Here is a 25,666-nt window from a genome sequence, read left to right on the forward strand (position 1 = left end):
ATACAGCATGCTTCTAGAGGCTGGAAGACCCTTCCATGACGTCTACAATTGGGGGAACCAGGATGGGAAAGGTTGCACATTGAAGGGGCTAGCCAGTCCCTAAAACTTGATGGCCCATCCTCCGGATACTCCATCAATATCTGATCGGTTGGGGTCCAACTCCCAGGACTCCTGCCGGTCAGCTGTTTTTAAGATACCTGTACAATATATTGTCTAATCCCTCTTCGATGGAATCCATCTTTCCCTTTTCTCATCCAGGCAGGAGGGACCAGAATTCTGCTGCAATGTTGGTGGCACGGGAAGTAGTTCAGGGACCGTAATGCAAAGCAGTTGTTTAGAGAAATGTTTATTAATTTTAGATTGTAAGCTTTTGCAGGCAACGACTTCTCTCCATTTGTCTTGTTATTTGTTTTAATCACTAAACAATTGGGGAACTAACAAGTAAAATGACAAGCGTTGCAGAATATGTAGGCACTATATAAACATTTATTCTAGGTAGTACAGCAGATAGTGGTGGGGCTGGGTAGACATAAAGAAGGGATGATTAATAATTTGTGTGATATGGGATAACAATGTCTTGAAGGATAGTCCTGGCTACACTTTTGCTAAGGGGCAACCTTCGCTTGTTACTATCTCGTGCCCGGGGCAAATTAAAGCTGAGGGGCAGGGGCTGTGCGCAAAAATTACAGTTCTGATACATGAGGCACAGTGTAAAAAAAAAAGAAAATTGGCTTAATAATAATTTTTCAATTTGTTTTATAGAAAAGGAAATCATACAATTTTCTAAAATACATGTATTCACGATTCTGCTCACATACTTTATTATTAGCCGTGCAGTTGACCACTATCTGCACTGTAGAATAGTACAGTCCGTGGACCAGTCCTGTGTAAAGCATCCATGGGTTAACTGAATAGGTCTAAATATGACATCAGTCATGTGATCCCTCCACATGTTATGTGACCGCTGGGTTACTGGAACCGGAGCCCCGTGCAGAGCGCTAGTACAGGCTCTGCTCCGGGACTCTGTGGAATTCCCTGACATCGGTGTCCATATATGGACAGTGTGTCAGGGTCTTCCCCAGAGCCGGAGTCCCGTGCAGAGTGCTAGTATAGGCTCTGCTCTGGGACTATGTCCATATATGGACAAGTGATGTCAGGGAATTCCACAGCCTATGCTAGCGCTCTGCCCGGGACTCCGCTCTGGGGAAGACCCTGACACACACTGTCCATATATGGACAGTGATGTTGTCAGGGAATTCCACAGTGTGTCAGGGTCTTCCCCAGAGTGGAGACCCGGGCAGAGCGCTAGTATAGGCTCTGCTCTGGGACTCTGGGGAAGCCTCTGACATCACTGTCCATACATCGACAATGATGTCAGGGGCTTCCCCAGAGCGGGAGTCCCAGTAATGTCAGGAGCACAGCTGGAGTCCCAGGAAGAGCCTACTAGCGCTCTGCCCGGGACTCCAGCTCTGGGGTTGCTCTGCGGAGGGCACTGCGGCGGCATCTGCGGAGGGCACTGCGGCGGCATCTGCGGAGGGCACTGCGGCGGCATCTGCGGAGGGCACTGCGGCGGCATCTGCGGAGGGCACTGCGGCGGCATCTGCGGAGGGCACTGCGGCGGCATCTGCGGAGGGCACTGCGGCGGGCACCTGCGGCGGGCACTGCGGCGGGCCACTGCGGCGGCATCCGCGGCGGGCCACTGCGGCAGCATTCGCGGAGGGCACTGCGGCAGCATTCGCGGAGGGCACTGCGGCAGCATTCGCGGAGGGCACTGCGGCAGCATTCGCGGAGGGCACTGCGGCAGCATTCGCGGAGGGCACTATCTAAAAAGGGGCTTCCCAATCTTGACGTGTGTCTGCCAAACGCTGCTAACTGAGCCGCCGGACTGCATTTAGCGACACATAAACTGGATTGTTGAAATAAGCATGTGGAGAAATATCTCAAATTTTAAACCTAGCGCTATTATTATAGTAATGTAATGTATTATTATAGTGTTCTAGTAGTTCAAATAACTAACAATAATTTTGTATTGTATCAAATTTGAAAGTAATGCGGCCCGTCAACTTCCCATTTTTTCTATATGTGGCCCACTTATCCGTCCGAGTTTGAGACCCCTGGGTTAAGGTATGTTCACACGGCCTATTTTCGTCCGTTTTTCGGGCCGTAAATGCCTGAAAAACTGCAAAAAAATCGGAAGCAGAACGCCTCCAAACATCTGCCCATTGATTTCAATGGGAAAAACGGTGTTCTGTTCCGACGGGCCGTTTTTTATGTTTTTTTTTACTCGGCCATTTTGAAAAACGGGCGCGAAAAAGAAGTGCATTTCACTTCAAACATTTTTGGAGCCGTATTTCATAGACCCTAGAAAAACGGCTCCTAAAAATAGGTATGTTCACACACAAAATCAAAAACATCTGAAAATATGCAGCTGTTCTCAAGGGAAAACCTCTCCTAATTTTCAGACGTTTTTTTAAGCCACTCACATTTTTGCTCCAAGAAGTGAGATGCACTTCTTTTCCGCGGGTGTCTTTTTACGTACCGTTTTTTTAAAAAAATTAGGCGTAAAAAAAAAAACCCCCGTCTGAACAGAAGGCCGGACTCTCTTTCCTTTTGTGTCACTTTGTCATTCATTATACTCCGTTTGTAACGGATCAGTTTTTTTTTTTCTTTGCATCTTTCTTGCTTTTATTACTCTCCGCATGTGCAGAAAAAAAATGGATCCGTTAAACGTAATGCATAACTGATACAAACGGATGGCATATCAGTTTGTATCTGTCATCCATTGACTTTAATGTTAAAAAAAATAAAACTCAAAGGTCCTTTCCGTCAGGTTTCCATCATTTTTGACGGAAACAATAGCACAACAGACAACACTATTGCTTCAGTAAAAAAAACGGAAACCTGACGGAATGGAGCCCTGAGCACAACTGATGCAAAAACAAAACCCATTGAAATCAGAGTTTTTTTTGACAAACGTTTTACGAACGGAAGGCACAACTCCGACGTGAACGAAGCCTAATCTGTGGGCTATAAAAAAAAAAATTTAAAAATTGTGAGCAGAATTTTAAATACGTGTACAGTATTTTAGAAAAATTGCCTAATTTCTGTTCTATAAACAAACAAAAAAATAAACACCTTTTTAATAAGCAGCGTTTATGCCTCGTGTCAAACAGTTTACGGCACGATTTATTATTCTGGCCAAAATCCCCTTATTTTCATTGTCGATCCCCTCTTTTATCGCACTACAACTTGTACTCCTAGATGCGTTCCATAATCCTGTGCAATTGGTCGTCTTCCAGCTCACACCAACTAAATACAAAAGTGCAGTTAGGTTCACTTTATAGAAATGAGTCATGGTACGGGAATGTGCGGGGAGAAGATAACGGAGCTCACTGTAATGTAGCCACTGTATCTTGTCGTCAATTATTTTGGAATGAGCAGTGTAGCATCAGGTCAGTGGCCTAGTAAGGCCCTGTTCACACAGTTTTTTGCAGGCAGAAAATTCCGTTTGGAATTTTGAGGCAGATTTTGATCTATCTGCACGCCGTCTGCCGCATTTTTCGCTCGAGACCATTGGGGGCCATTGGCAAAAACGCTGCGAAATACGCTTTCTATGCTTCCCATTGATGTCAGCGGCGTTGGCGCCCGAAGATGGGGCTTGTCACGTCTCTTTCCCGTGAGCTTTTTTTTACCACTCGCGGGAAAAAAAACTCCTCCACCTCCCATTGAAATCGTGTAAAAAAAAACCAAAACTGTGTTAACAGGGCCTTTGGCTCCTCAGACGTGTTTTATTGGCTACTGTAGGATAGTAAAGTATAAGTGTACTGCTAGGTTATGGGTCAAATATGGGTCCTTTTTAGCAAAAGTTTTATAGGTGAGCTCTGGATACTTGCTGTATAGCAGAATACTGTAGACCATTGCATAGGATTTTTTACAAATGAGGTGTTTTTATGCTGTATCTGACCACAAAAAACCTGCAACGGAACTAGAGTTAATGAGGCTTTTTATTGCAAAGAGGCTAAAGTTACAAAAGCGTTAACGTTTCTATGGTTTTCTAAGGTATTTTTACACGAGCAGATCAAGCACATCGATCAATGCTCATTTGCTCCATTTAGACGGAGCAATGATTGTGTACTAGCAATCTTTAATACAATCGTTAGTCCCCATACACTTTGCTTCTTGTCGGCAGCACATCCCCTGTTTTACACGGGGAGATGCGCTGTCGACAAGCGTCCATGTTTTTTTTTTTTTTTTGGGCCGCATGAAAGAAGCGACCAGCTAGCGAACAAGCATTTGCTCGTTTGTCGACTGATCGCTGCCCTGTTAACTCAGCTCAATGATCGGTACGAGCTCTCGTTCACCCAATTTTGGACTTCAGTATAAATTTTTTGGCAAGGTTAAAGGACCTTTTACAAAGGTGTATGTTCACACGCTAGACTAAAAACTTCTGAAAATACGGAGCTGTTTTCAGAGAAAACGGCCTCTGATTTTCAGGCGGTTTTGAAGCTGAAAATTAAGCTTCTAATTGGGAGCTTCTTTTCAGGCGTTTTTGATAGTGTTCAATGGAAAATCGGCTCAAAAAAAAACGCCTCAAGAAGTGACATGCTACTTCTTTTTACGGAGCGTCTTTTTATGCTCCGTTTTTTTAGAACGGGGGCGTAAAAAGACACCCCGTATGAACTAAATGCTGGTTTTTCCCATTGATTTCAATGGGCAGATGTTTGTAGGCATTCAGCTTTCCGTTTTTTCCAGGCGTTTTTGGAAGCATAAACGCCCCAAAATACGCCTGAAAACACTGCGTGTCAACATAACCTTATTGAAGTGATAGATTTATATATTTTTACCATTGCTTGACTGATTTATAACTGTTAGGTGTTTTTTTCGAGAGGTTGTTATGTTTATGGGCTGGAATGATCCCTAAGGCTTGAAATGATCTACTATAATAAACGCACACAAGACATATAATTTCAATGCAGCTTTTCTTAAAGGGGTTTTCCCCTGTCTGACAACTGATGACCTATCCACCGGATGGGTCATCCGTATATGATCGGTGCATGTCTGACACCCAGACCATGCACCGATCCGCCACTCCGGCTGCCAACGTGCACTGGATGTTTGGAGCCGGAAGCAGTTGGCTACAACCACTGCATAGCGGCTGTTCGGCAGAACTGCAGCTCTGCTCCTATTCACTTGAATAGGAGAAGTACTGCAGCTTGGCCACAATTCTTTGACCGGAGCCATCTGCTTCCGGCAATATCATCCAGTGCCCGGAGGCAGCCGGAGTGGCGGATCGGTGCGGGGTCTGGGTCTCTGACACACACCAATCATATACTGATGACCTATCCGGTCGGATAGGTCTTCAGTGTTCAGAACGTGGAAAACCCCTTTGGTCTTTTTATTGAGATGGAGACTTCTGCAATTTTTCACATTCAAAACCATGTAGCAATTACACAAACTTCCCATTTTCAATTGTTCTATAGGCAGTATATTTGACTTTATACCGTAGGTAAAAAGGAACTTTCTTCTTTGTGTCATGTTTCCTTTTGAAAACCATATTACTGTGTGGTCTTTGTCGGTTGCCTTAACTAATTTGGTTTGCCTTTAAAAGGGTTTTCCAGGGATACCATTTTTTATTTTTTTTTACTAACACTCCTAATATGCATTGTGTCAAGTATCGGAACGCATTTGTTCCCCCCTGCCACCTCTGGCTGGCCGGCCGGACGGAAGTTCTGCTTTTCATTCTAGTGTTTTGTCTTTTTTTGTTTGTTTTTTTTCTTCGACACACGCACGAGCGTTACTATGCAGACAGACCTGTGTCGATATGTCACGGAGTATCGACACAGGTCTGTCATTGAAGCATAAGCGGATAATGAACGGCGTGGGCGTTCAGGCTGTGGACCGATAGGATGCCTCAAGCCTGGGACTTCTGATGTATATCCAGGTTTGTGGCATCCTATTGGTCCACAGCCTCCTCAATGCCCGCCACGTTCATTCTTTGACTATGCTTCAATGCCCGCCCAATTTTCTTTGTGTTCCATCATATAACTCCGTGCACTGCCTGCCGCAAAAATGGTCTCCCTGGAAAACCCCTTTAATCCTCCTATAGACATTAGATTGAAAATGTTGGGATCCACTGACCTCTGTCTTTTGAGCTGCCATACATTAATGATTTAAGATCCTGAGCAAATTTCTTTTAACGGTTGGTCTTTAAAGGTTGCTGATCAATCTGTGGCCTGGGCTTCCATTGATAGGATGCAGATCTGTCGTTTGGTATGAACAAACTTTCCAACGACTGCACCTGACAATGACCAAAACAATTCAACACTGCAGATAAACTTTTCCAGAGTCTGTCTTTTTTTTTTTCAGGCATCCAAAATCTCTAGTGTATTGCCAGCCTTGCATCTCAGCCTTCTCTACATTTTGTGTTCCCCGCTATCAGCCATTCTAAAGAGAGGCTGACCTGTTTACTCTTTTAAAGGGGTATTCCCATCATAAAATATTATAGCACAACACTAGGATCGAAGGATAGATAGGGATCCTGGCAGACAGACCCCAACGATCAGTACATGATGACTTATCCTAGCAGTATGGCATAAATTACTATGATGGAACCCCCCCCCCCCCCCCATTAACCCATCACTGACAGGTACTTGATCCAGCTCAGAGATTTATATATCGATCACTGGGATACTGTGGTTACTGCCCAGTGGACCCACAAGATAATGGCAGGAGTGCATGCAGGGGGCAGGTAGAGTAGGTAATAATGTCTAAGAGGGCGTTGTTTTGGCAACGTCTCCTGGACATTCCAGTGAAATGCAGCCAATTTCTTAATGTATCTGGTGTTGAGAACCTACACTAAGGTGTACACAGCACCTTGGAAACTTGTTGTAATTGAGGATCTAGAGAGAGAGCGAACTAATGACCCTAGTGCGTTAGATGACCCTAGTAGCTCAATTTTACCAATTCTAAAAATGCTTGGAGTTTCACTATAAGATTTGTGACCGGAACGCTAGAAATATGTCTGCCCCTCTGATGATCTCACATACTCCAAGTCTGAGAAACGCTAGCATCATTTACATACGTATATGTGACTTCTCTATCAGCCTTACTTCTATACGTTTTTTTTGTATTTTCTGTTTAATGATCCTTTAAAACTGTGGTCTCCCTTCTTTTACAGATGGCTCAATGTGTCACCAAGGTCCAGCTGTCAATCTCCTGCTCAGATCTCTTGGACAAGGACATTGGATCCAAATCGGATCCACTATGTGTAGTACTGCAAAGTATTGGTGATGGAAAATGGTCAGAGGTACAATGAACTTAACAATTTGTTTAAAATATCTTCTAAATATATGTGACATAACCTACAGAGTACCATTGCGCCCGCTAAACGGACCTTTGAAATGCCAATTTGGGAGGGAAAGCTAACTTGTCTTAAATGGATAACAAACTATAACCCTGCTACTACTAAATGAGCACAAAGGTGCTATGGGATCTTGTTGTGGGATCATGTCACGTGATCCCTCTTGATGCTTCTTCGCTAAGATGAATCACTGAGGCAATAGAATCTCTCATTGACCTATAGGATAGACTTGCTGCCTCCCAATCTGTGTGACATGCACTTAAAGTTCTATGTTAAATTATAAAACTAGTAGATTTCTGGGCAAAATGTAAATCTTTTTTTTTTTTAAATAAAAATGTCTACTAGTGTGATTCCTACAACTTTATAATTGCTTTTTATTTAAAAATGATCAGTGACAGCGGGTCCTGCGTGTCTCACGACTTAGATGTGATAGATTACAAGTGGATCCTGCATGTCAGACATGCAGGATCCGCTTTGACTGAAGCAGTCAGTCTCGCTGATCTGACGGATTCAGGTCTTGGCACACAATACAGCTGGTCTGTATACAGGATAGAGAGAAGCTGTATCTATAATAAAAAGTAATTACAATGTTGCACCAATCATACTGATTGAAAATGTAACTTTTTTTTTTTTTATGTCTAAGGTGTACACAGCCTATAAAATTTACCATGTATTAATCTATTTTAAATATTCTATTTTGTCGTCTATAAATAAATCATGGCTATGTCAGTTGGACGTGAAGAAAAAAAAAGTTTTGGTTTTAATTCGTGAAAATGTTTTTTTAAAAATGGAGGGATTTAGACAATATTTACCTAAAAATGTTTTGGGGGGAAGGAGGGTGGCTGTACCTTTTTTTTAAAAACTGATTCTTATTTTAGTATGAATTGTGTAGATATCATGCATTACTGACCAAGATTTAAAATGACAAAAATTCACTGTGGAATGAAAGCATGCTCTATGCTGCTATGGTTTGTTCCCGGACTTGGATTATATCCAGGGGCGTAGATAGGAAACACTGGGCCCCCCTCCTGTGGGTGTTACACACAGCCCCCCTTGGTAGATAGTGCCCCCCCCGGCAGACGGTGCTATGCTTCGCCCCCCCCCCTCCCAAGCAAATAAAACCCTTACCTAGACCCTGTTCCCGCGACTAACAGAGCTGATCCTTAACGCCGGCGTGATCCAGTGACGTCATCACGCCGGCCTGCACAGTGATCCCTGCGCCTGATTGGCTGCAGGCCGAATGTGGCCTATAGCAGAGCAGGGATATACCTTCCTGCTCTGCCATAGTGTTCAATAGTATCTGCGTCCTCAGGATGCAGATCATATTGAATATGGCTTCGCTACCGCTGTAGCAGCCATAGCTGCATCACCGGCATGGGGGTGGCTGTGTCGCCGGGCAGCATGGAGCCCCTCATACCACGGGCCCCGTAGCAGCTGCTATGGTGGCTACAGCGGTAGTTACGCCACTGACTTCACCCATTGCTATACTTTTTTTCTGCTTGTTCAGTGTCTTTATATACTTTTTTCCTGCTTGTTCAGTGTCTTTACAATGCTTGCTCTGCTGACTTGCATTCTTGTAAGTGTATTCTTTACACCAGGCACTACAAAAAAAATTATCAACATGCAGTCAGGCAGAGAACATTGCATTATAAACTTTCAGCTGAGCAAGTTATTTGCAAACATAATATTTATGTATAAACTTTAACATTATGTTCAAAGAAGAATCTGTCATTTCAATTGTTTTGGGAATTTTTTTTCCTGTTGTATAAAGTCTACAAATCCTCTATTGTAGGAAGCAATACATGATCAATCTGAGTCAATCCTCGTGGGATGAAATGTATAACTGTTGTTCTCTATTCTTTTCGCTCTAGTTGGCTCGAACAGAGAGGGTCAAGAACTGTCAGAGCCCAGAATTCTCCACAAAGCCGGTAGTTGATTATTACTTTGAGAAAGTGCAGAGCATCAAGTTTGGCGTTTATGACATTGACAACAAGTCCGTGGACCTGAATGATGATGATTATCTTGGCGGGTTTGAGTGTACTCTTGGTCAGGTATGAAGTACTGTATGATCTTGGATAGGAAGACATGGTCTGTAAATTCCCATTTATCTGTGTAAAATAGGTACTCTTCAGTTTGTGTGTGTGTGATTTTGCCCTTATTTGCTTTGTTTTCTGATGTCCGACATATCTGTGGAGGATTATACTTTGCCTCACTTGAATGTTTTGAAGGAATACAGCTCTCCAATCACATTATATTTTCATTCCATATCAACATTTTATATAGGATATACATTTCTCCAATACTCCTTTTTCTATATCCTTTCCTCACTAGTTTGAAGATCTCTGCTTGCAGTCATTAAAAAGGCTACTTTGTTTACTTCTGGGGGATAACAATCTGTCCTGGTGATATGATGGACTCACAGGTGCTTGGGTCGTTACAGTAGAGTTATCAGACCTCTATCTTGCAAAAAGCCGATCACGTGTGTGTCCATCAAATGACCAGGACAGGTGTTTTATTTTTTTCAAAATTTTTTTTTCCCCATCGAGGTAAACAATGAAGGTTTCTATTGAATGACTGCAAACAGATCTTAAACTGTGATACAGAAATTTCTACCGATCTTTTTATTTGTTGGAACTGTAATACCCCTTATAATTGCATGTGATAGTTGCCTTGTGGAGATCAGGTTATGCACTGGTATGAAGGATCATTTGTCCTTGTGGCAAAACAGCGAATAATGTCTGGGGGGCTTAATAATGGTACTGCATGGTGTACATTTTTTATTATTTTTACATGGCAGCCGATGCATAGGACGCATGCAACTGGATGGCATACAATTGCATATGGTGGGAGATTTTCCTGGTATATGCTCCGGGACTAAACCATAAAAGTGATGTGAACAGTCTAAGAAATGGATTTGCTTCAGAACATACATTACAATATTTATAATGTCATAAATCAACCTTGTAAATGTAAGGAAATACAATTTTTGTTAGAATGAGTGAATATTTTGCAAACATGTTTTTGTAATGTGCTTTTAGATTGTGTCCAGTTGTAAATTGAAGGGGCCACTGGAGCTGAAGAAGGGCAAGCCTGCTGGGAAGGGAACAATAACTGTAAGTTTAGAAATGACTCCTAGATTAATATAGGATTTGCAATGTGGATAATGGATGGGGAGATGAATCTTTTGTTTCTTCATCGCAGCTCTTGTGTCCTTTTCCCTGGCCAATATACCAGTGTAAAAACATCACGTAGGGCTCATCAAACTGTTCTCTTACTAGGGCAGTGGGGTATTTCTCCTGACAACTTTATAATTAATAATTGCTACAGGAACACTAAGGAGTAAAAACTAAAAAGAGCAAAAAAATATTCTATTATCTTCCCCTTGTTCTCCCTCCTATGGAGGAGATTTCCTAATACTGGTAAAAAAAAAAATGGATCAGTTGCCCATAGCAATCGATCAGCTTCCAGCTTTCATTTTTTTTTTTTTCCAAGATCCGTTTTTCAAATAAACTATAACCTGATTGGTTGGGCAACTGCTCCAACGTTCCCCCGGAATCAGTTTTGCTAAATCTCCCCCGGCTGAAGTTGCAATTTTCATCAATAAAATACATTTCATACATGTAAGTTTAATTAGTGTTTACACACACTTTTCTAATTAACCCCTTAAGGTTCAGTCTATCGTGGGCATTCAGGGCCAAGCAGTATATTATTATTATTATTATATATTTTATTTTTTCACTGTATTCCAAGAGGAATAACTTATTTTTTTGCTATATGGTTTTTGCGAAATGAGTAAGTTATTACCACAATTTTGGGGTGCTTATAATTTATTGCGTAACTTTTTTTTTTTTTTTTATTCTGGGGGAATGGATGAAAACAGCCAATCCATCACTTATTTTGATGGGTTGTTACGATTACAGCGATACCAAATTGATATACTTTTTGTATGTTTAAGTATTTTGCACCAGGGCTAGAAATGTACCAACTCCAGCCATAAAATAAAAATATTAAATATTACAGATTTAATATTGTATTCATTTATTAAATAGCTTGTTGCATATTTTCATAGAAATTCCGGACCGTTTTGAAATTTGCTGTAGTGTCCTGTACTTCTCATGCGGTCTCCTTCTCGGTTGTGCAACCCTGCTCCTATATCTCCTTCCTTCTCGGCACCCAGCCAATCTGCTCAGCTGGCGGGGCATCACTACGCCACTTCAGCGCTGTTCTCGGAACAAGCTAACCCTGCTATCATCCCTCCAGGCCTGGGGAACTCCGTCTCCCTGATGACCAGGAAAGCTACAATGTGTTCAGTGGCGCTGCAGTGAGCTGCACGTCGCTGAACAGAACTATAGGAGGGAGAATGGCCAGACTGACAGAGGTGAAGGACGCAAGGGCTAACAGGGGACACCTACACAGAGGAAGACCCACTACAATGCTTCTCTCCCAGTCTCTGGGTATCCAATCTAAAATACTTTTTAGCTGTGTCTGCGTTACGGAATCCACCATAAATGTCTGAGATAAGAATATCCCTTTTTTAATAGTGGGTGGTCTTCCTTTCTTTTTTTTTTTTTTTTTTTTTTTTTTTTAAATGCATTATCCTTAAATACTTTTCCCATTTAATATAATACATTTTTTTAGCATGATCATACAATGATTGTCTTGTCTAATTAGCAATTTTTGGAATTGCAGGAACACGTTACGGCCTCTTACGTCTTTAGTCCAACAGAATATGGGATTACGGACTGGTGTTTAACCTCTCCTCATCCTTCTTGTAATGTGAAAAAGGTTTTGGCTTGTCAAAGTGCATGCAGCAACTGTACCAAATCTGTGCTGTGTGACGGCCCAAAGTAAATAAACTCTCTGCAGCCAAACTCCCTGGGATCATTGTAGAGTAATTCTAGTATTTTTTGTTTTTGAGCATTCCTTTAGAATTCTTTTATAGCTATAATTAGTTATTTATTTTATCTAATTACATCCAAGCCTGTAATTAATTGGAATTGTATTCTTATCCTATTGCACATCTACAGCATGTATTTACTTCAGACTGCCAAAGTATCTGCAAAATCTTTACTGAAGTTTTCAGAGATGCTTTGAATGAAAAATTCCATCACAAAAAGATGTTTTTCATGACTTGCCTCGAGCTCTGGATATTGGTCTGATTTAGCTAATCTAAACAATTTGCATAACCAAACAGTGTCGCCTGGTTTGTTGCTATAATTTGAGATTTATTCTTTTCTACTAGATAAACGCCGAAGAAATCAAGGACACTCGAGTTGTAAATCTTGAAGTGGAAGCTAGGAATCTAGATAAAAAGGTATCTGCATATTTGTTAGGAATTATAATGAATAATAAGCTAGTTTTCACCGGATAGTCCTGGTAGTAATCATGCAGCGCTACTTGCACATTGTCATTCTGTTCAAATGAGTTTCCCACAAAACAATTCCGGATGATCTGAAAATGTATAAATGGATTGCCATTCCACTTATCAGTAGGATGTCCCTGTGAAGTCAGACGACACTGATTGATCAGTGTCCGTGTGTAGGGCACGATGGCTTGTGATGGACACTTGCATTCACACAAAGCCAAACTGGATAGCTATATCTGTTCCTCTTAGGGCTCCTTCAGACGAACGTTGTTAACGTCCGTGTGCTGTGCATGGAAATCACGCACAGCAATGGGACCGTTCAGACATGCAGGCGTTTTCACACAGTCCCGCACCTACGCGCCCATTGAAGTCAATGGGTGCGTGAAAACCACGCACAGCACACGGATGCACAGCACACGGATGCACATCCGTGTGCGGTGCGTGGTTTGCACATCAATTCAATTTAAAATAAAAAAAGATGTGCTTTGCAAGTGCGTGAATAACGTATGCCACTCACAAAGCACACCGATGCATAACGCAACGCGCGTGAATCTGATACGCTCCTGTTAATGTAGGCTTAAAGAGGCTCTGTCACCAGATTGTACGTTCTCTATCTCCTACATAATGTGATTCGGCGCTGTAATGTAGATAACAGTGGTTTTTATTTTGAGAAACGATCATTTTTGACCGAGTTATGAACAATTTTAGATTTATGCTAATTAGTTTAATAGACAACTGGGCGTGTTTTTACTTTTTACCAACTGGGCGTTGTACAGAGGAGTGTATGAGGCTGACCAATCAGTGACCAATCAGCGTCTTACACTTCTCATTGTTCCAGCCCAGCTTCTTTCACTGTTCCAGCCCATTGTTACAGTGTGATTGTGCAATGAGCAGAGTATGTCTCTGATTGGTCAGCGTAATACACTCCTCTGTACAACGCCCAGTTGGTAAAAAGTAAAAACACGCCCAGTTGGTCTTTAAGAAACTAATTAGCATAAATCTAAAATTGCTCATAACTTGCTCACAAATGATCGTTTTTCAAAATAAAAACCACTGTTATCTAAATCTACAGCGCCAATCAGATTATATAAGAGATAGGGCACTTATAATCTGGTGACAGAGCCTCTTTAACTCCGACTTCAGCATTGCCAGCAACACAAACATACTCACGTCTCTTTTATAAAGCCAGGCGCAGCCCGCGTGTATCTGCAGCATTAGTCCAGTCAAGCTCATGTAAGGCTTTGAGATAATTTTTTATTTTTTTTTTAGCATTGTTGTGCAATTCCTAAAACTCACACGTCCGGAGAGCGGATATGTATGCCCTATTTATGCCTTAAGACATAATGGACAGGCGTTGTCTTGAGACAACCCCTTTTAAGCCCCAAATAAACAAAACGACGTTTGAAAAATTTTTCAGAGGCTAATCTGGGAGGAGTTTCCCCTTTCCAGCAGGCATCATCATTGCAGAGGCATGTAAATATTGCTACAAGTGGCATTAATATTTACTGATCTCTCGCCGACAGCTGTTTTTATGTGTGCACAATCTATTAAGATCAACAGTAACGTTCTCGTTTATCTTTACCTAATGAATCATGTCGAGAATAATGTAAACGTGCTCAGGTTAATTTTCTACCTTTGAGATTGAAACCGATGTGTGTGCATTCTCTGTACAGCTCTTCAAAATATGTTGGCGCTCCAGATATGATGTGTAATAATATGGACTAAACGTTTAATAATGTGATTGCCATTTACTCATTGCCCAAACAAAGTTAAGTGGCTTAGTCACCACTTTTTCTCCATGAAATAAACCTAGGGGAGTGTACACGTCCAAGGAAATTTCTGTGTAGGGGGAGATCTTCGCACTTTAAAGTGACTGTTGTTTATAGGGCAGCATAATACAGTAGCAGATCTTCAGGTCTTGCTTTGCTGTTCTGTAATAAAGAGAAGATTACAAAGCAGACCATTATACTAGTTCATACTTTTCTCATTTGCTGTCCCTTGTATATATTTACTACTAGTGAGACTGGTTCTGAAAAATGAATACTTGTACACAATTTTTATACACTTTCAATATTACAATTACATTGACTGGAGCACTATGTTATTACTACTTTGTTTCCTTGGTAACTTACACTAATAATAAATTGGTATCTTACACATATTATAATAAAAAGAGCATACATTATTAATAGACCCCTTAGACCTGATGAGACTGATGTACTCACTTTGAAAATTCATGCCAGAATGTGTATATATTATGTATATTCATGCAATAATAATCTAATCCTTTCTCCGTTTTCCTGCCAGATATTAAAATGAGCATTTTATGAGACTAGGTATATGCATGATGCAATGTCAATCTTCTTGCACCTAGAGCTGATCTTAAGTGTCGCTCTTCCCCCGTGCCATGCGGAAACCTCGCACATGCTCAGTACAAGCTGCAGTTTCCCTTGCTATAGAGTGAGAGCGCTTGTCTTCCAGCAGCAGTTTTTATAGCATTTCAGCTTCTAACTCAGTCTTCTGCTTTATTTCACTGACAATGCAGGCATTCTAAGGGTATGTTAACACGGCAAACAAAAAACGGCTGTAAAATACGGAGCTGTTTTCAAGGGAAAACAGCCTCTGATTTTGAGCGTTTTTTTGCTGCGTCCTTTTTTACGGCTGTTTTTGGAGCTGTTTTTCTCTTGACCCAATGAAAAATGGCTCCAGAAGTGACATGCATTTCTTCTTTACGGGGCATTTTTTTTACGCACTGTTTTTTTTTTTTTTTTATAAACGGCCACGTAAGAAAACGCCCCATGGGAACAAAACGCAGTTTTTCCCATTGAAATCAATTAAGCGTTTACTGAAAATAAGCCGTGTGAACATACCCTTACAAATTTTCTACGTAAATACAACCGTCTCATCAGGTCTAAAAGATCTATTTAATAATGTATGCATTTACAATTGTGAAATGTGGTGACAGATCCACTTTAATTATTATTTTGTACGGTTTGGAGTCCTGGTTTTTACATTTTCACTTTGTTGACCCTCTATAGGATTTTCTTGGCAAATCTGATCCATTCCTGGAACTTTTTAGACAAGGAGATGATGGGTCCTGGCAGCTGGCTTACAGATCAGAGGTACTACTAGGGATTTACTGCTCTTTTACCACGGTCACCATTGGTTTTGCTGAGAATTGTATTTAATTTTCAACACCGATATCTGCAATTTTTGTGCAGAATACTCATGTTGCCATTTTTATTGACATAATATACATATATTGTTTATTGCTACAGGTTATCAAGAACAATCTCAATCCCTGCTGGAAGAAGTTTAGTGTTCCTCTGCAGAGTTTATGTGGCGGGGACTTGAACAAACCAATCAAGGTAAGTACCAGAAATGTGAAGTACTGTTTTTTGCATTTCACTGACAATTTAGGGGAGGGAGGTGTCACATAGAGGTTCAGAATGTCAAATTATCCAAAAATGTAACAAAAATTCTCCAGTAATAAAGCATCAGGAATAAATGCTAGATATCATGTATTAATACACTCATAAGTAAAAATAGCATTGTTACCCATGGTAATTGTACGTCATGGCCGTCATGTTCAGCGGATGTTAGGTGTATGTTACAGCTGACACCTTACTGCAACAGTCGGGATCGGAATTGGATGTTTAACCACTAAGATGTTGCGTTCAATAGCAACCATGGCATCTTCACCTGTTAGAGGTGGGCAGTTCCTCTGTCTTCCCATTGACTGACTCCCCACGTTCACGACGTGATCTTGGAGTGCCAATAGTTCTCATGGCAGCCTGGAGCCCTAATGAAGGCCCCAGGTTTGTCATATTTCTCCTCCTATAAACCCTGCATAAGTATTGCAATATATTGTGGATCTTTTGTTCATGCCCTTAGGGAGACCAAAAAAATAAAAGAAAAACCTTTTCCCATTTAAAGTAAAGTTTTAAAAAATTAATAAATAAAAAATAATTTGGTATCGCTTGGTCCATAAAAGCCTTAACTATTCTAATAGAATATTTAACCAAGATGGTGAAGGCCATATAAAATAAATGCCAGAATAGCTTGCTTTTTTTTTTTTTTTTTTTTTTTTTTGTTTTGTTGTCCCCTTAGCACCCCTAAAAATTGAATACAAAGAGATCAAAAAGTCGCATGTACCATTAAGATACAGCACGCTCTGCTAAAACAAACCCTCACACCGCTGAATCTACAGAAATATAAAAAGGTATGGCTCTCCGAATAAGGTGACACACAACACATTTTTTATTTTTGTAAAAGTAGTAAAACCCCCCAAAAAAACATCACTTTGGTATCGCCGTAATCGTATTGACCCACAGAATGTTAATGTCCTTTTTACTGCACGGTAAACATTGTACAAACGAAACCTTAAAAACATCCACACACAGGTTTTTCAGTTTCCCAGTACATTATACGGTGCATTACATAATTCCATTTAAAAATTACAACTTGTTACACAAAAAAATAAAGTTTATGGCTTTTGTAACGCGGGAAAAAAAAAAAAAAAGGGTTCATAAATGATGACTGCGGTACAAAGGAGTTAAAATGCAGTAGAAAAAAAAATGTTGGCTCCCCATCCCCCCCATAGGAATTGCTGGGTGATGTAAGTTAGGGTCACATGTTACGATATATGCTAGACCCTTAAAAAAAAATAAAAGGCTAAAAACTTAAGGTCTGGCATATATCGTAACGTATGACCCTAGCTTACGTAATATACGTACAATCACCCAGCAATTCTTATTGTAAAAAAAAAAGGGTGAGTGTAGACAACTATTTCCAATACAGTGGTAAAAAAAGTTATGCAGTTTATAGTGGCCAAACATGCACCAAAAGGACAATGTCTTGAAATGTGTCGGCCCCCTAATGGACATGTTTGGGATATAATATTGGGATCATTTGCTGATCTATAGATCAGAACGTGCAATAAAAGAAGGTGTAAACATAGACAAAAAATTTGTAACTTTCTTTCTATGGAAATGTAAAACATTATTTCCAAAAGATAAAAATGTGATTCACTGGTGAGATGTCTTATTTGTTACAAGTGCTTGGTGATATGTTGTGGTGTTGGTGTGTTTCTGCTTTAAATTTTAAATATTCCACAGGTTTAAGAATAAATAATAATAATAATAATTGTGTGCCTCGGCTCACTAATGTGTTTTAATGTCAGGTCTCAGTTAGCGATCATGACGACAGCTCCAGCTCTGATCTCATAGGAGAACTCGAGTGCATCACATCCAAGCTGCTGGGAGCTCAGGAGCAAGCGGTGAGCCCATAACCTTTTCTCACTGCGTGCCTCTCTTCCTCTAGGTGCACTGTACTGATTATGATAGCGATGGCTCTCATGACTTGATAGGGATATTTGAGACTAACTTGTCTCAGCTGCAGAAAGCAGGAGGAAGTTCTCCGGTGAGCTCTGTTTAATGTTTTTTACTCATAACTTTGTTACTATTACTTTAATTTCTTCTTTGCTATGGGGCCACTGAGCAGTCTGATTACTTCTAATTCTAAAAGCCTGACAATCATGCAAATATCTAATGCTCTGTCATTTTATGCTGCTGGTTATATATTTGCATATACTCCCTGACCAATAAATGCATGTTGTGATTTAGCTGATCAGAGCTTCTGCTAATATTTGGGCTCTTAACTATTGGAATCTCCTTTTTGTATAGGTGGAGTTTGAATGCATTAATCCCCAGAAGAAGCAGAAGAAGAAGAGTTATAAGAACTCTGGTATTGTTCGGGTCAAATCTTGCAAAGTAAGTTAATTTATGTTGTTCGTTGAACTAAAGAAATGTGACGGGTTAAATTATGCTCAAAACCAGACACCGTAAGGGCTCATCCACACGTAGCGGAATTGCGGACGGGAAAAACGCAGCGGAATACAGTAGCAGCAAAGTGCATGAGATCTAACAAATCTCATCCACACGCTGCGTAAATATTCCAAGCAGGAACTGACCTGCATTGCGTATTTTAAGTACCGCAGCATGTCAATTCCTGCTGTGGAAAGTGGACTGAATTGCTGCGTTTTTCAGAGATTTCGCCATATCTCCCAACATTGAGAAAAACGCTGCAAAATACGCACCATTTTCTGCAGTTAAAAATGCTAAAAAGTGTGTTTTTGCCGCAGCGCAAAGTCTACTACTTTCAACGGAATTGCTGCAGATGTTTTCTGCAGCAATTCAGTTGTGTGGACAAGTCCTAAAACCTGATATTCCACACTGAGGAAAAGTTAGAGCCGTTTCATGCTGCATACATCCGTAATGTAAGTGAATGTGGCCGCATAGCCAGTCACAAGTTACCGCTACTTGACATTGCAAGAAATCGAAACTTAATGAATTTCTTGCAGATTGTCGTGGAAATTTGCTGGTCGCAACGACCCTTTTGTCACCGAGATGTTTACAGCACGACGCAGCAATCTTTGGATGCATGATCCTTGTGACGTGCAAAGTCGTAGTTTAGACTTCTAGTGGCATACATGTAAAGATTGCTTTCCACACGAAAATAAGCATGCTACGGATTTTTTAAATCTGCACCATGCTCATTATGTTGCGGAAAAGCCACAGATTTTGATGCGGATGCATGGGTGGAAATCCTCAGCTACTCTGTAGTAAAATCCACGGCAAAAAGACTGTACCGCATCGGAAGATATCATTAGACCGAAAACGGTCAAGTTATGCCCATCAATAGGGGTTATCCTAGAATAAACCATTTGTTTCAGTCGATAAAATATATCACAAAACATGGTGACTATGTTACTTGTAGTGTACACCGGTCACACATCTTTCAATATTCTAGCTGGTACGTTTAACGTAGTCTTCTCCCTTTTTTAGATAGACGTGGCGTATTCCTTCCTGGATTATGTGATGGGTGGTTGCCAGATCAACTTTACAGTAAGTCATTTTACACCTATAAATTGGCTTTAAAGCTCCACTCCAGTGACCACATAACTTTAATCTGATGTCGGATGCCATCTCTTATACTGTCATAAGGCTGGAGACAAATCCCACAAAGAAATAGACTTCTGGTCTAAATTGTACATACCTTTTGATAAAGAGATGTGTACATTTTCAGTTTTTCTACAATACGTAGCAATGGTAGTTCATAGACTGTCCAACCTACCTGTATGGAGACGGAGGACAGGTTACAGGTAAATGAAACTGAACTGGGGACCAAAAAAATAGTAGACCTCATTAATCTCGTCTCCAATATTGCCTTTCATTTGTAGTAATAAAATCTTACTGCTTAAGGCTGGGTTCACACGAGCACATTAACGTCCGTAATGGACGGACGTATTTCGGCCGGAAGTCCCGGACCGAACTCAGTGCAGGGAGCCGGGCTCCTAGCATCATAGTTATGTACGACGCTAGGAGTCCCTGCCTCTCCGTGGAACTACTGTCCCGTACTGAAAACATGATTACAGTACGGGACAGTTGTCCTGCAGAGAGGCAGGGACTCCTAGCATCGTACATAACGATGATGCTAGGAGCCCGGCTCCCTGCACTGAGTTCGGTCCGGGACTTCCGGCCGAAATACGTCCGTCCATTACGGACGTTAATGTGCTCGTGTGAACCCAGCCTAAATCCTGTCTTCCAAAAACAGTGCTAGACCACGTGCGGGTGTTATTGCGTGTCACCCCCTCCCCCTCCATCAGTAAGAAAGGGCTGCACCTAGCACACTAAATTGGTGTATAGTTTTTCCTGGACCACCCCCAGAATCTTTTTTTTATTATTCTTTGCTCATGTTTCTTATATTTAGGTAGGAATTGATTTCACTGGCTCCAATGGAGATCCCAAATCACCGGACTCATTACACTTCATCAGCCCAAGTGGTGTCAACGAATACCTGTCTGCAATTTGGTGTGTGGGTAATGTGATCCAGGACTACGACACGTAAGATTCTCCCCTGTTGCTTTTCATTCACCTATGTAGTCCATAAAGTTGAGTTTCCACTAAAAAAAAACTTTTAAAGGCCCTGTTCACAGTTTATTGGTGCGGTTTTTGAAGCAGAAACCGCGCCAAAAACGCCTCCCATAGGTTTCAATGGGAGGCGGTTTTTTTCCCACAAGCGGAAAAAACGCTCACTGGAAAAACAGTCGTGCCCTTTCTTCAGGGGTTTCCGTCTCTGACCTGCCATTGACATGGGAGGCAGAGAAAGCGTTTTTCGCCCGCGTCACTCCATGGCAATGGCCGAAAAACGCGATCAGCAGTTAGAGAATACATGGTTTTGTTTAGAGATCTTGCCATCCTTATCTTGTCGTGGTGGCCCTCACTGCCAAAGTGAAACAAGGAACTGCAGCCACAATGGTTGTCAATTTTGAATTAACTTCTCAGAAATCTGACAAACTTTCATGTTGTTCCAATAACTTAGTGACCGTTTTACAACCTGTTCCTGAAACATTTATTCAAAAGGCCCATACTTTTTATTTTTTTACATTTTTGGGTGGAACTTATAATGAAATATTATATTTAAATATATGTCGTTTTTCTGCCTAGTTTAATAGTCGGCTAGATTAAGGCCGAGTTGCCAGGGGTCGGATATGCTGCGTAAAAATGTCGCCACGTATCAGACCTGGAACCTGCAGTACATTCTGTCAGAAAAACCACAGCACAATGTGGTGCGATTTTTCAAACTGAGCTTCTGCTGTGGAAAATGCGCTGGGGAGAAGAATAACAACGCACTATCCTACTTATTCCTCTTCTCTGCGCATAGTCCAGCCTCCTACAATGTGGCGCTGCAGCGGTCACATGGGATGCAACGTGACCCCAGTAGGCTGGACTGCAGGAAGGAGAGAGTTCTGGGGAAGTATGATTATTTTTATAGTCCCTGAAATCCATGGGGAACACCCACAACAGGAAAGCAATAATAACGCAGCATAAATTGACATGCTCCGGACTTAAATTCTGCACTGAAGGTCAATCTACAGGGTGGGCCATTTATATGGATACACCTAAATAAAATGGGAATGGTTGATATTAACTTCCTGTTTGTGGCACATTAGTATATGGGAGGGGGGAAACTTTTCAAGCTGGGTGTTGACCATGGCGGCCATTTTAAAGTCGGCCATTTTGTATCCAACTTTAGTTTTTTCAATGGGAAGAGGGTCATGTGACACATCAAACTTATCGAGAATTTCACAAGAAAAACAATGGTGTGCTTGGTTTTAACATTACTTTATTATTTCATGAGTTATTTACAAGTTTCTGACCACTTATAAAATGTGTTCAAAGTGCTGCCCATTGTGTTGGATTGTCAATGCAACCCTCTTCTCCCACTCTTCACACACTGATCGCAACACCGCAGAAGAAATGCTAGCACAGGCTTCCAGTATCTGTAGTTTCATTTGCTGCACATCTCGTATCGTCACAGCATAGACAAAAGTCTAAGGGGGTCAGATCGGGAGACCTAGGGGGCCATTCAACTGGCCCACGACGACCAATCCACTTTCCAGGAAACTGTTCATCTAGGAATGCTCGGACCTGACACCCATAATGTGGTGGTGCACCATCTTGCTGGAAAAACTCAGAGAACGTGCCAGCTTCAGTGCATAAAGAGGGGAACACATCATCATGTAGCAATTTCAGATATCCCGTGGCCTTGAGGTTTCCATTGATTAAGAATGGCCCCACTATCTTTGTACCCCATATACCACACCATACCATCAATTTTTGTGTTCCAACAGTCTTGGAGGGATCTATCCAATGTGGGTTAGTGTCAGACCAATAGCGGTGGTTTTGTTTGTTAACTTCACCATTCACATAAAAGTTTGCCTCATCACTGAACAAAATGTTCTGTGTAAACGGAGGGTCCTGTTCCAATTTTTGTTTTGCCCATTCTGCAAATTCAGTGCGCCGATCTGGGTCATCCTCGTTGAGATGCTGGAGTTTGTAAGGGTGCCATTTGTGAGTAGCGAATATCCGCCGAAGGGATGTTCAACTGATGCCACTCTCCAGTGACATGCGGCGAGTGCTACGCTGCGGGCTCTTGCTGAATGAAGCTAGGACAGCCACTGATGTTTCTTCATTAGTGACCGTTTTCATGCGTCCACATTTGGGCAAATCCAACACTGAACCAGTTTCACGAAACTTGGCAAGCAGTTTGCAAACTGTAGCATGGGAGAAGGGTGGTCTCGTAGGGTGTCTTGTATTGAAATCTGCTGCAATGACCCGGGTACTGCGTTCACCAGACATCAACACAATTTCTATCCGCTCCTCACGTGTTAACCTCTGCGACATGTCAATGGCTGTAAACAAAGAGAAGCTTGTAAATAACTCCTGAAAGAATAAAGTAACGTTAAAACCAAGCACACCATTGTTTTTCTTGTGAAATTCTCGATAAGTTTGATCTGTCACATGACCCTCTTCCCATTGAAAAAACTAAAGTTGGATACAAAATGGCCGACTTCAAAATGGCCACCATGGTCAACATCCAGCTTGAAAAGTTTCCTCCCTCCCATATACTAATGTGCCACAAACAGGCAGTTAATATCACCAACCATTCCCATTTTATTTAGATGTATCCATATAAATGGCCCACCCTGTAGTAACATTTACGCTGCGTTTTTTCTTCCACAGCATGGGCGTGAGATTTTCTTAATCTCCTCCACTTTGCTGCTACTGTAAATGCTGCGGAAGTTTTTCGGTCGGAATGTCCGCTGTGGAAAACTGCAGCACTTAGCTGGCCTGCTAGCATGATGTTTAATCCCAGGTAGTTTCTGCAGCCTGTGATTGGCTGTAGTGGCGGTCACATGGGATGAAGCATCATCCAGGCCGACCTCCATGTGACATCATCCATGTGACTGCCACTGCAGCCTGTGATTGGCTGCAGCAGTCACATGGGCTGAAACGTCGTCCCAGGAGGCTGCACTGGAGGGAGGAACGCAGACTTCTGGGTAAGTATGAGGTTGTTATTTTTTTTTACTTGCATTTTTGCGGTGGAATCGCCGTGAACCCACCGTTAAAAAAAAACGCAACAAATGCTATTTGTTGCAGGATTTACCTCCCCATCGAACTCCATGGAGAAAATCCACAAGAAATAAGCAGCATTTGCACAAATACAATTGACATGTTGCGGAATAAAATTCTGCAACGCAGGTCAATTTCTGAGCTGTTTTTCCGCTCAGTATTTACGCAGCATGTGGATGAGGTTTGTTTTATCCCATCCACTTTGCTGCTACTGTATTTGCTGCGCCTTTTCCGCAATGAATTCCATTGCGGAAAACCCGCAGTATTTAAGTAACTTTATAAACTAACCGTCAAAGTGATTTTGTAGGGATCACAGTTGGTGGAAAGTTTTCAGCTGAAGTCTCTCTCTGTCTCTCTCAAGAGAATTGTGCTTTTTGTAAAGGTATCGCTCTTTATTTTTGTACCTGAACTTGCTTTGTGTGATATTAAGCTCTGCCGTAATAATTCTGGCTTACAGAGACAAACAGTTCCCAGCCTTTGGATTTGGAGCCCAGGTTCCACCAAACTGGCAGGTAAGAAGATTTAGTAATTTACTATATATTCTCCACAATGTATATATATTCTACTGGAAATTGTATTTATCCTATCTACAGTGCATTATGCCACTAAAAGGGTATTCCACTCATTGATATTTTATGACAGATCGGGTTCCCTGTTACGTCAAACACAGCTGAGGAAGGGAGAAGGACCGAGCACACCGGGAATGTGGTCTGCTCTTTCTCAATTGTCATTGACCGTTTTGCTTGACGCAACTGCCGAAATGCCAAAAACGTCAATGGATTGTGTTAGTACTTTACTTTGGTGCAAAGTGTTGCCTGTTGCTGCAAAGTCACAAGTGGTGTTCACCTTGCACAAAATGTAAGGCTACATGCACACGTTGAGTATTTTGCTGCGGAAAATTCGCAGGTAAAAACCACACTGGAGCGTGCGTTTTTCACGTTTTGCTGCGTAAATAGCTGTGTTTTTCTCATGCTGCGGGTTTTGCTGCGTGTTTCTTTAGAACTAGGGAGAGAGAATTCGCAAGCAGAATCACAGGATAAATTGACATGCTGCGGTACCGAAAATATGCATTGCGAGTCAATTTATCTGCAGAAAAAAAACGCAGCATGGATATGAGATTTCTGGAAATCTCATTGACTTTGCTGGTACTGTAATGCGCAACGTGAGCATTCGGCCTAAAGGTTATTTTCCAGGTTTGGCACCGGCAATGTCTTATTGCACTCCCATATTAAGGACATCAGGCCATCTATCTGAAGAATGTACTTGAACTCTGGCCTCCACATTTGTGCTAGAAACTTTTTGCTGCTTTCAACGGTTTTGAAAAGTGTCTGTCTAACATGTCTATTGAGTTGCAACAAATTTTATAATTCTAAGTGCACCATTTTATTAAACATGGATCAATTTGTATCGTCTCATAAAACGATGCTATTGATACATTTTCTCCATTCTATTTAAGGCTTAGGTTTCTCTGTTACTTCACACTTGAAGCCTTTGTGGCAAGTTATTAAATAAGTCGCCTCGATCGAGACTGAGTTTGTCGCTTTAGTTAAATTTCTCAGTACATTGACCGAACACTATTTATTTAATTTCAGGTATCTCATGAGTTTGCCTTAAACTTTAACCCCAGCAACCCTTACTGTGCAGGTAAGATGCCTCTAGTATCATGCCACATTAACCCCTTAAGGATTGAGCCTATTTTGGCATTAAAGACTACACTAATTGTCTTGTTTGCTATAAGTCTATTTTTCCATCACTGTAGCTGTATGGGAATAATTTTTTTGCGAAATGAGTTTTTATATATGTATATATAACACACACACACACTCGCACTCTCTCGCACAGAGTGAGAGTGTGACAGTCACTCTCTCACTCACTCACACACTCTCTCTCTCACTCACACACACTCTCTCTCTCACTCACACACACTCTCTCTCTCACTCACACACACTCTCTCTCTCACTCACA

At 41.4% G+C, this 25,666-nt stretch overlaps 1 protein-coding gene across 5 annotated transcripts in view; it reads left to right on the forward strand.

Annotated features, from left to right (window-relative positions):
* Positions 1 to 25,666, forward strand: part of CPNE1 (copine 1) — a 97,696-nt gene that overhangs the window by 57,909 nt on the left and 14,121 nt on the right. For 4 of the 5 annotated variants that reach the window (XM_075845338.1, XM_075845339.1, XM_075845340.1 and 1 more), the window contains 12 exons: positions 7,178 to 7,306; positions 9,232 to 9,411; positions 10,399 to 10,473; positions 12,603 to 12,674; positions 15,764 to 15,847; positions 16,004 to 16,093; positions 18,048 to 18,146; positions 18,410 to 18,496; positions 19,571 to 19,630; positions 20,496 to 20,629; positions 24,159 to 24,213; positions 25,294 to 25,345. In XM_075845338.1, coding sequence (XP_075701453.1) covers positions 7,178 to 7,306; positions 9,232 to 9,411; positions 10,399 to 10,473; positions 12,603 to 12,674; positions 15,764 to 15,847; positions 16,004 to 16,093; positions 18,048 to 18,146; positions 18,410 to 18,496; positions 19,571 to 19,630; positions 20,496 to 20,629; positions 24,159 to 24,213; positions 25,294 to 25,345 — 1,117 coding nt within the window. Of the gene's footprint in view, positions 1 to 7,177; positions 7,307 to 9,231; positions 9,412 to 10,398; positions 10,474 to 12,602; positions 12,675 to 15,763; positions 15,848 to 16,003; positions 16,094 to 17,907; positions 18,004 to 18,047; positions 18,147 to 18,409; positions 18,497 to 19,570; positions 19,631 to 20,495; positions 20,630 to 24,158; positions 24,214 to 25,293; positions 25,346 to 25,666 lie in introns of all 5 variants that reach the window. The other variant, XM_075845342.1, reaches the window with a different exon arrangement.

Source organism: Rhinoderma darwinii, chromosome 13 (genome assembly GCF_050947455.1).
Source record: "Rhinoderma darwinii isolate aRhiDar2 chromosome 13, aRhiDar2.hap1, whole genome shotgun sequence".
Lineage (NCBI taxonomy): Eukaryota > Metazoa > Chordata > Amphibia > Anura > Rhinodermatidae > Rhinoderma > Rhinoderma darwinii.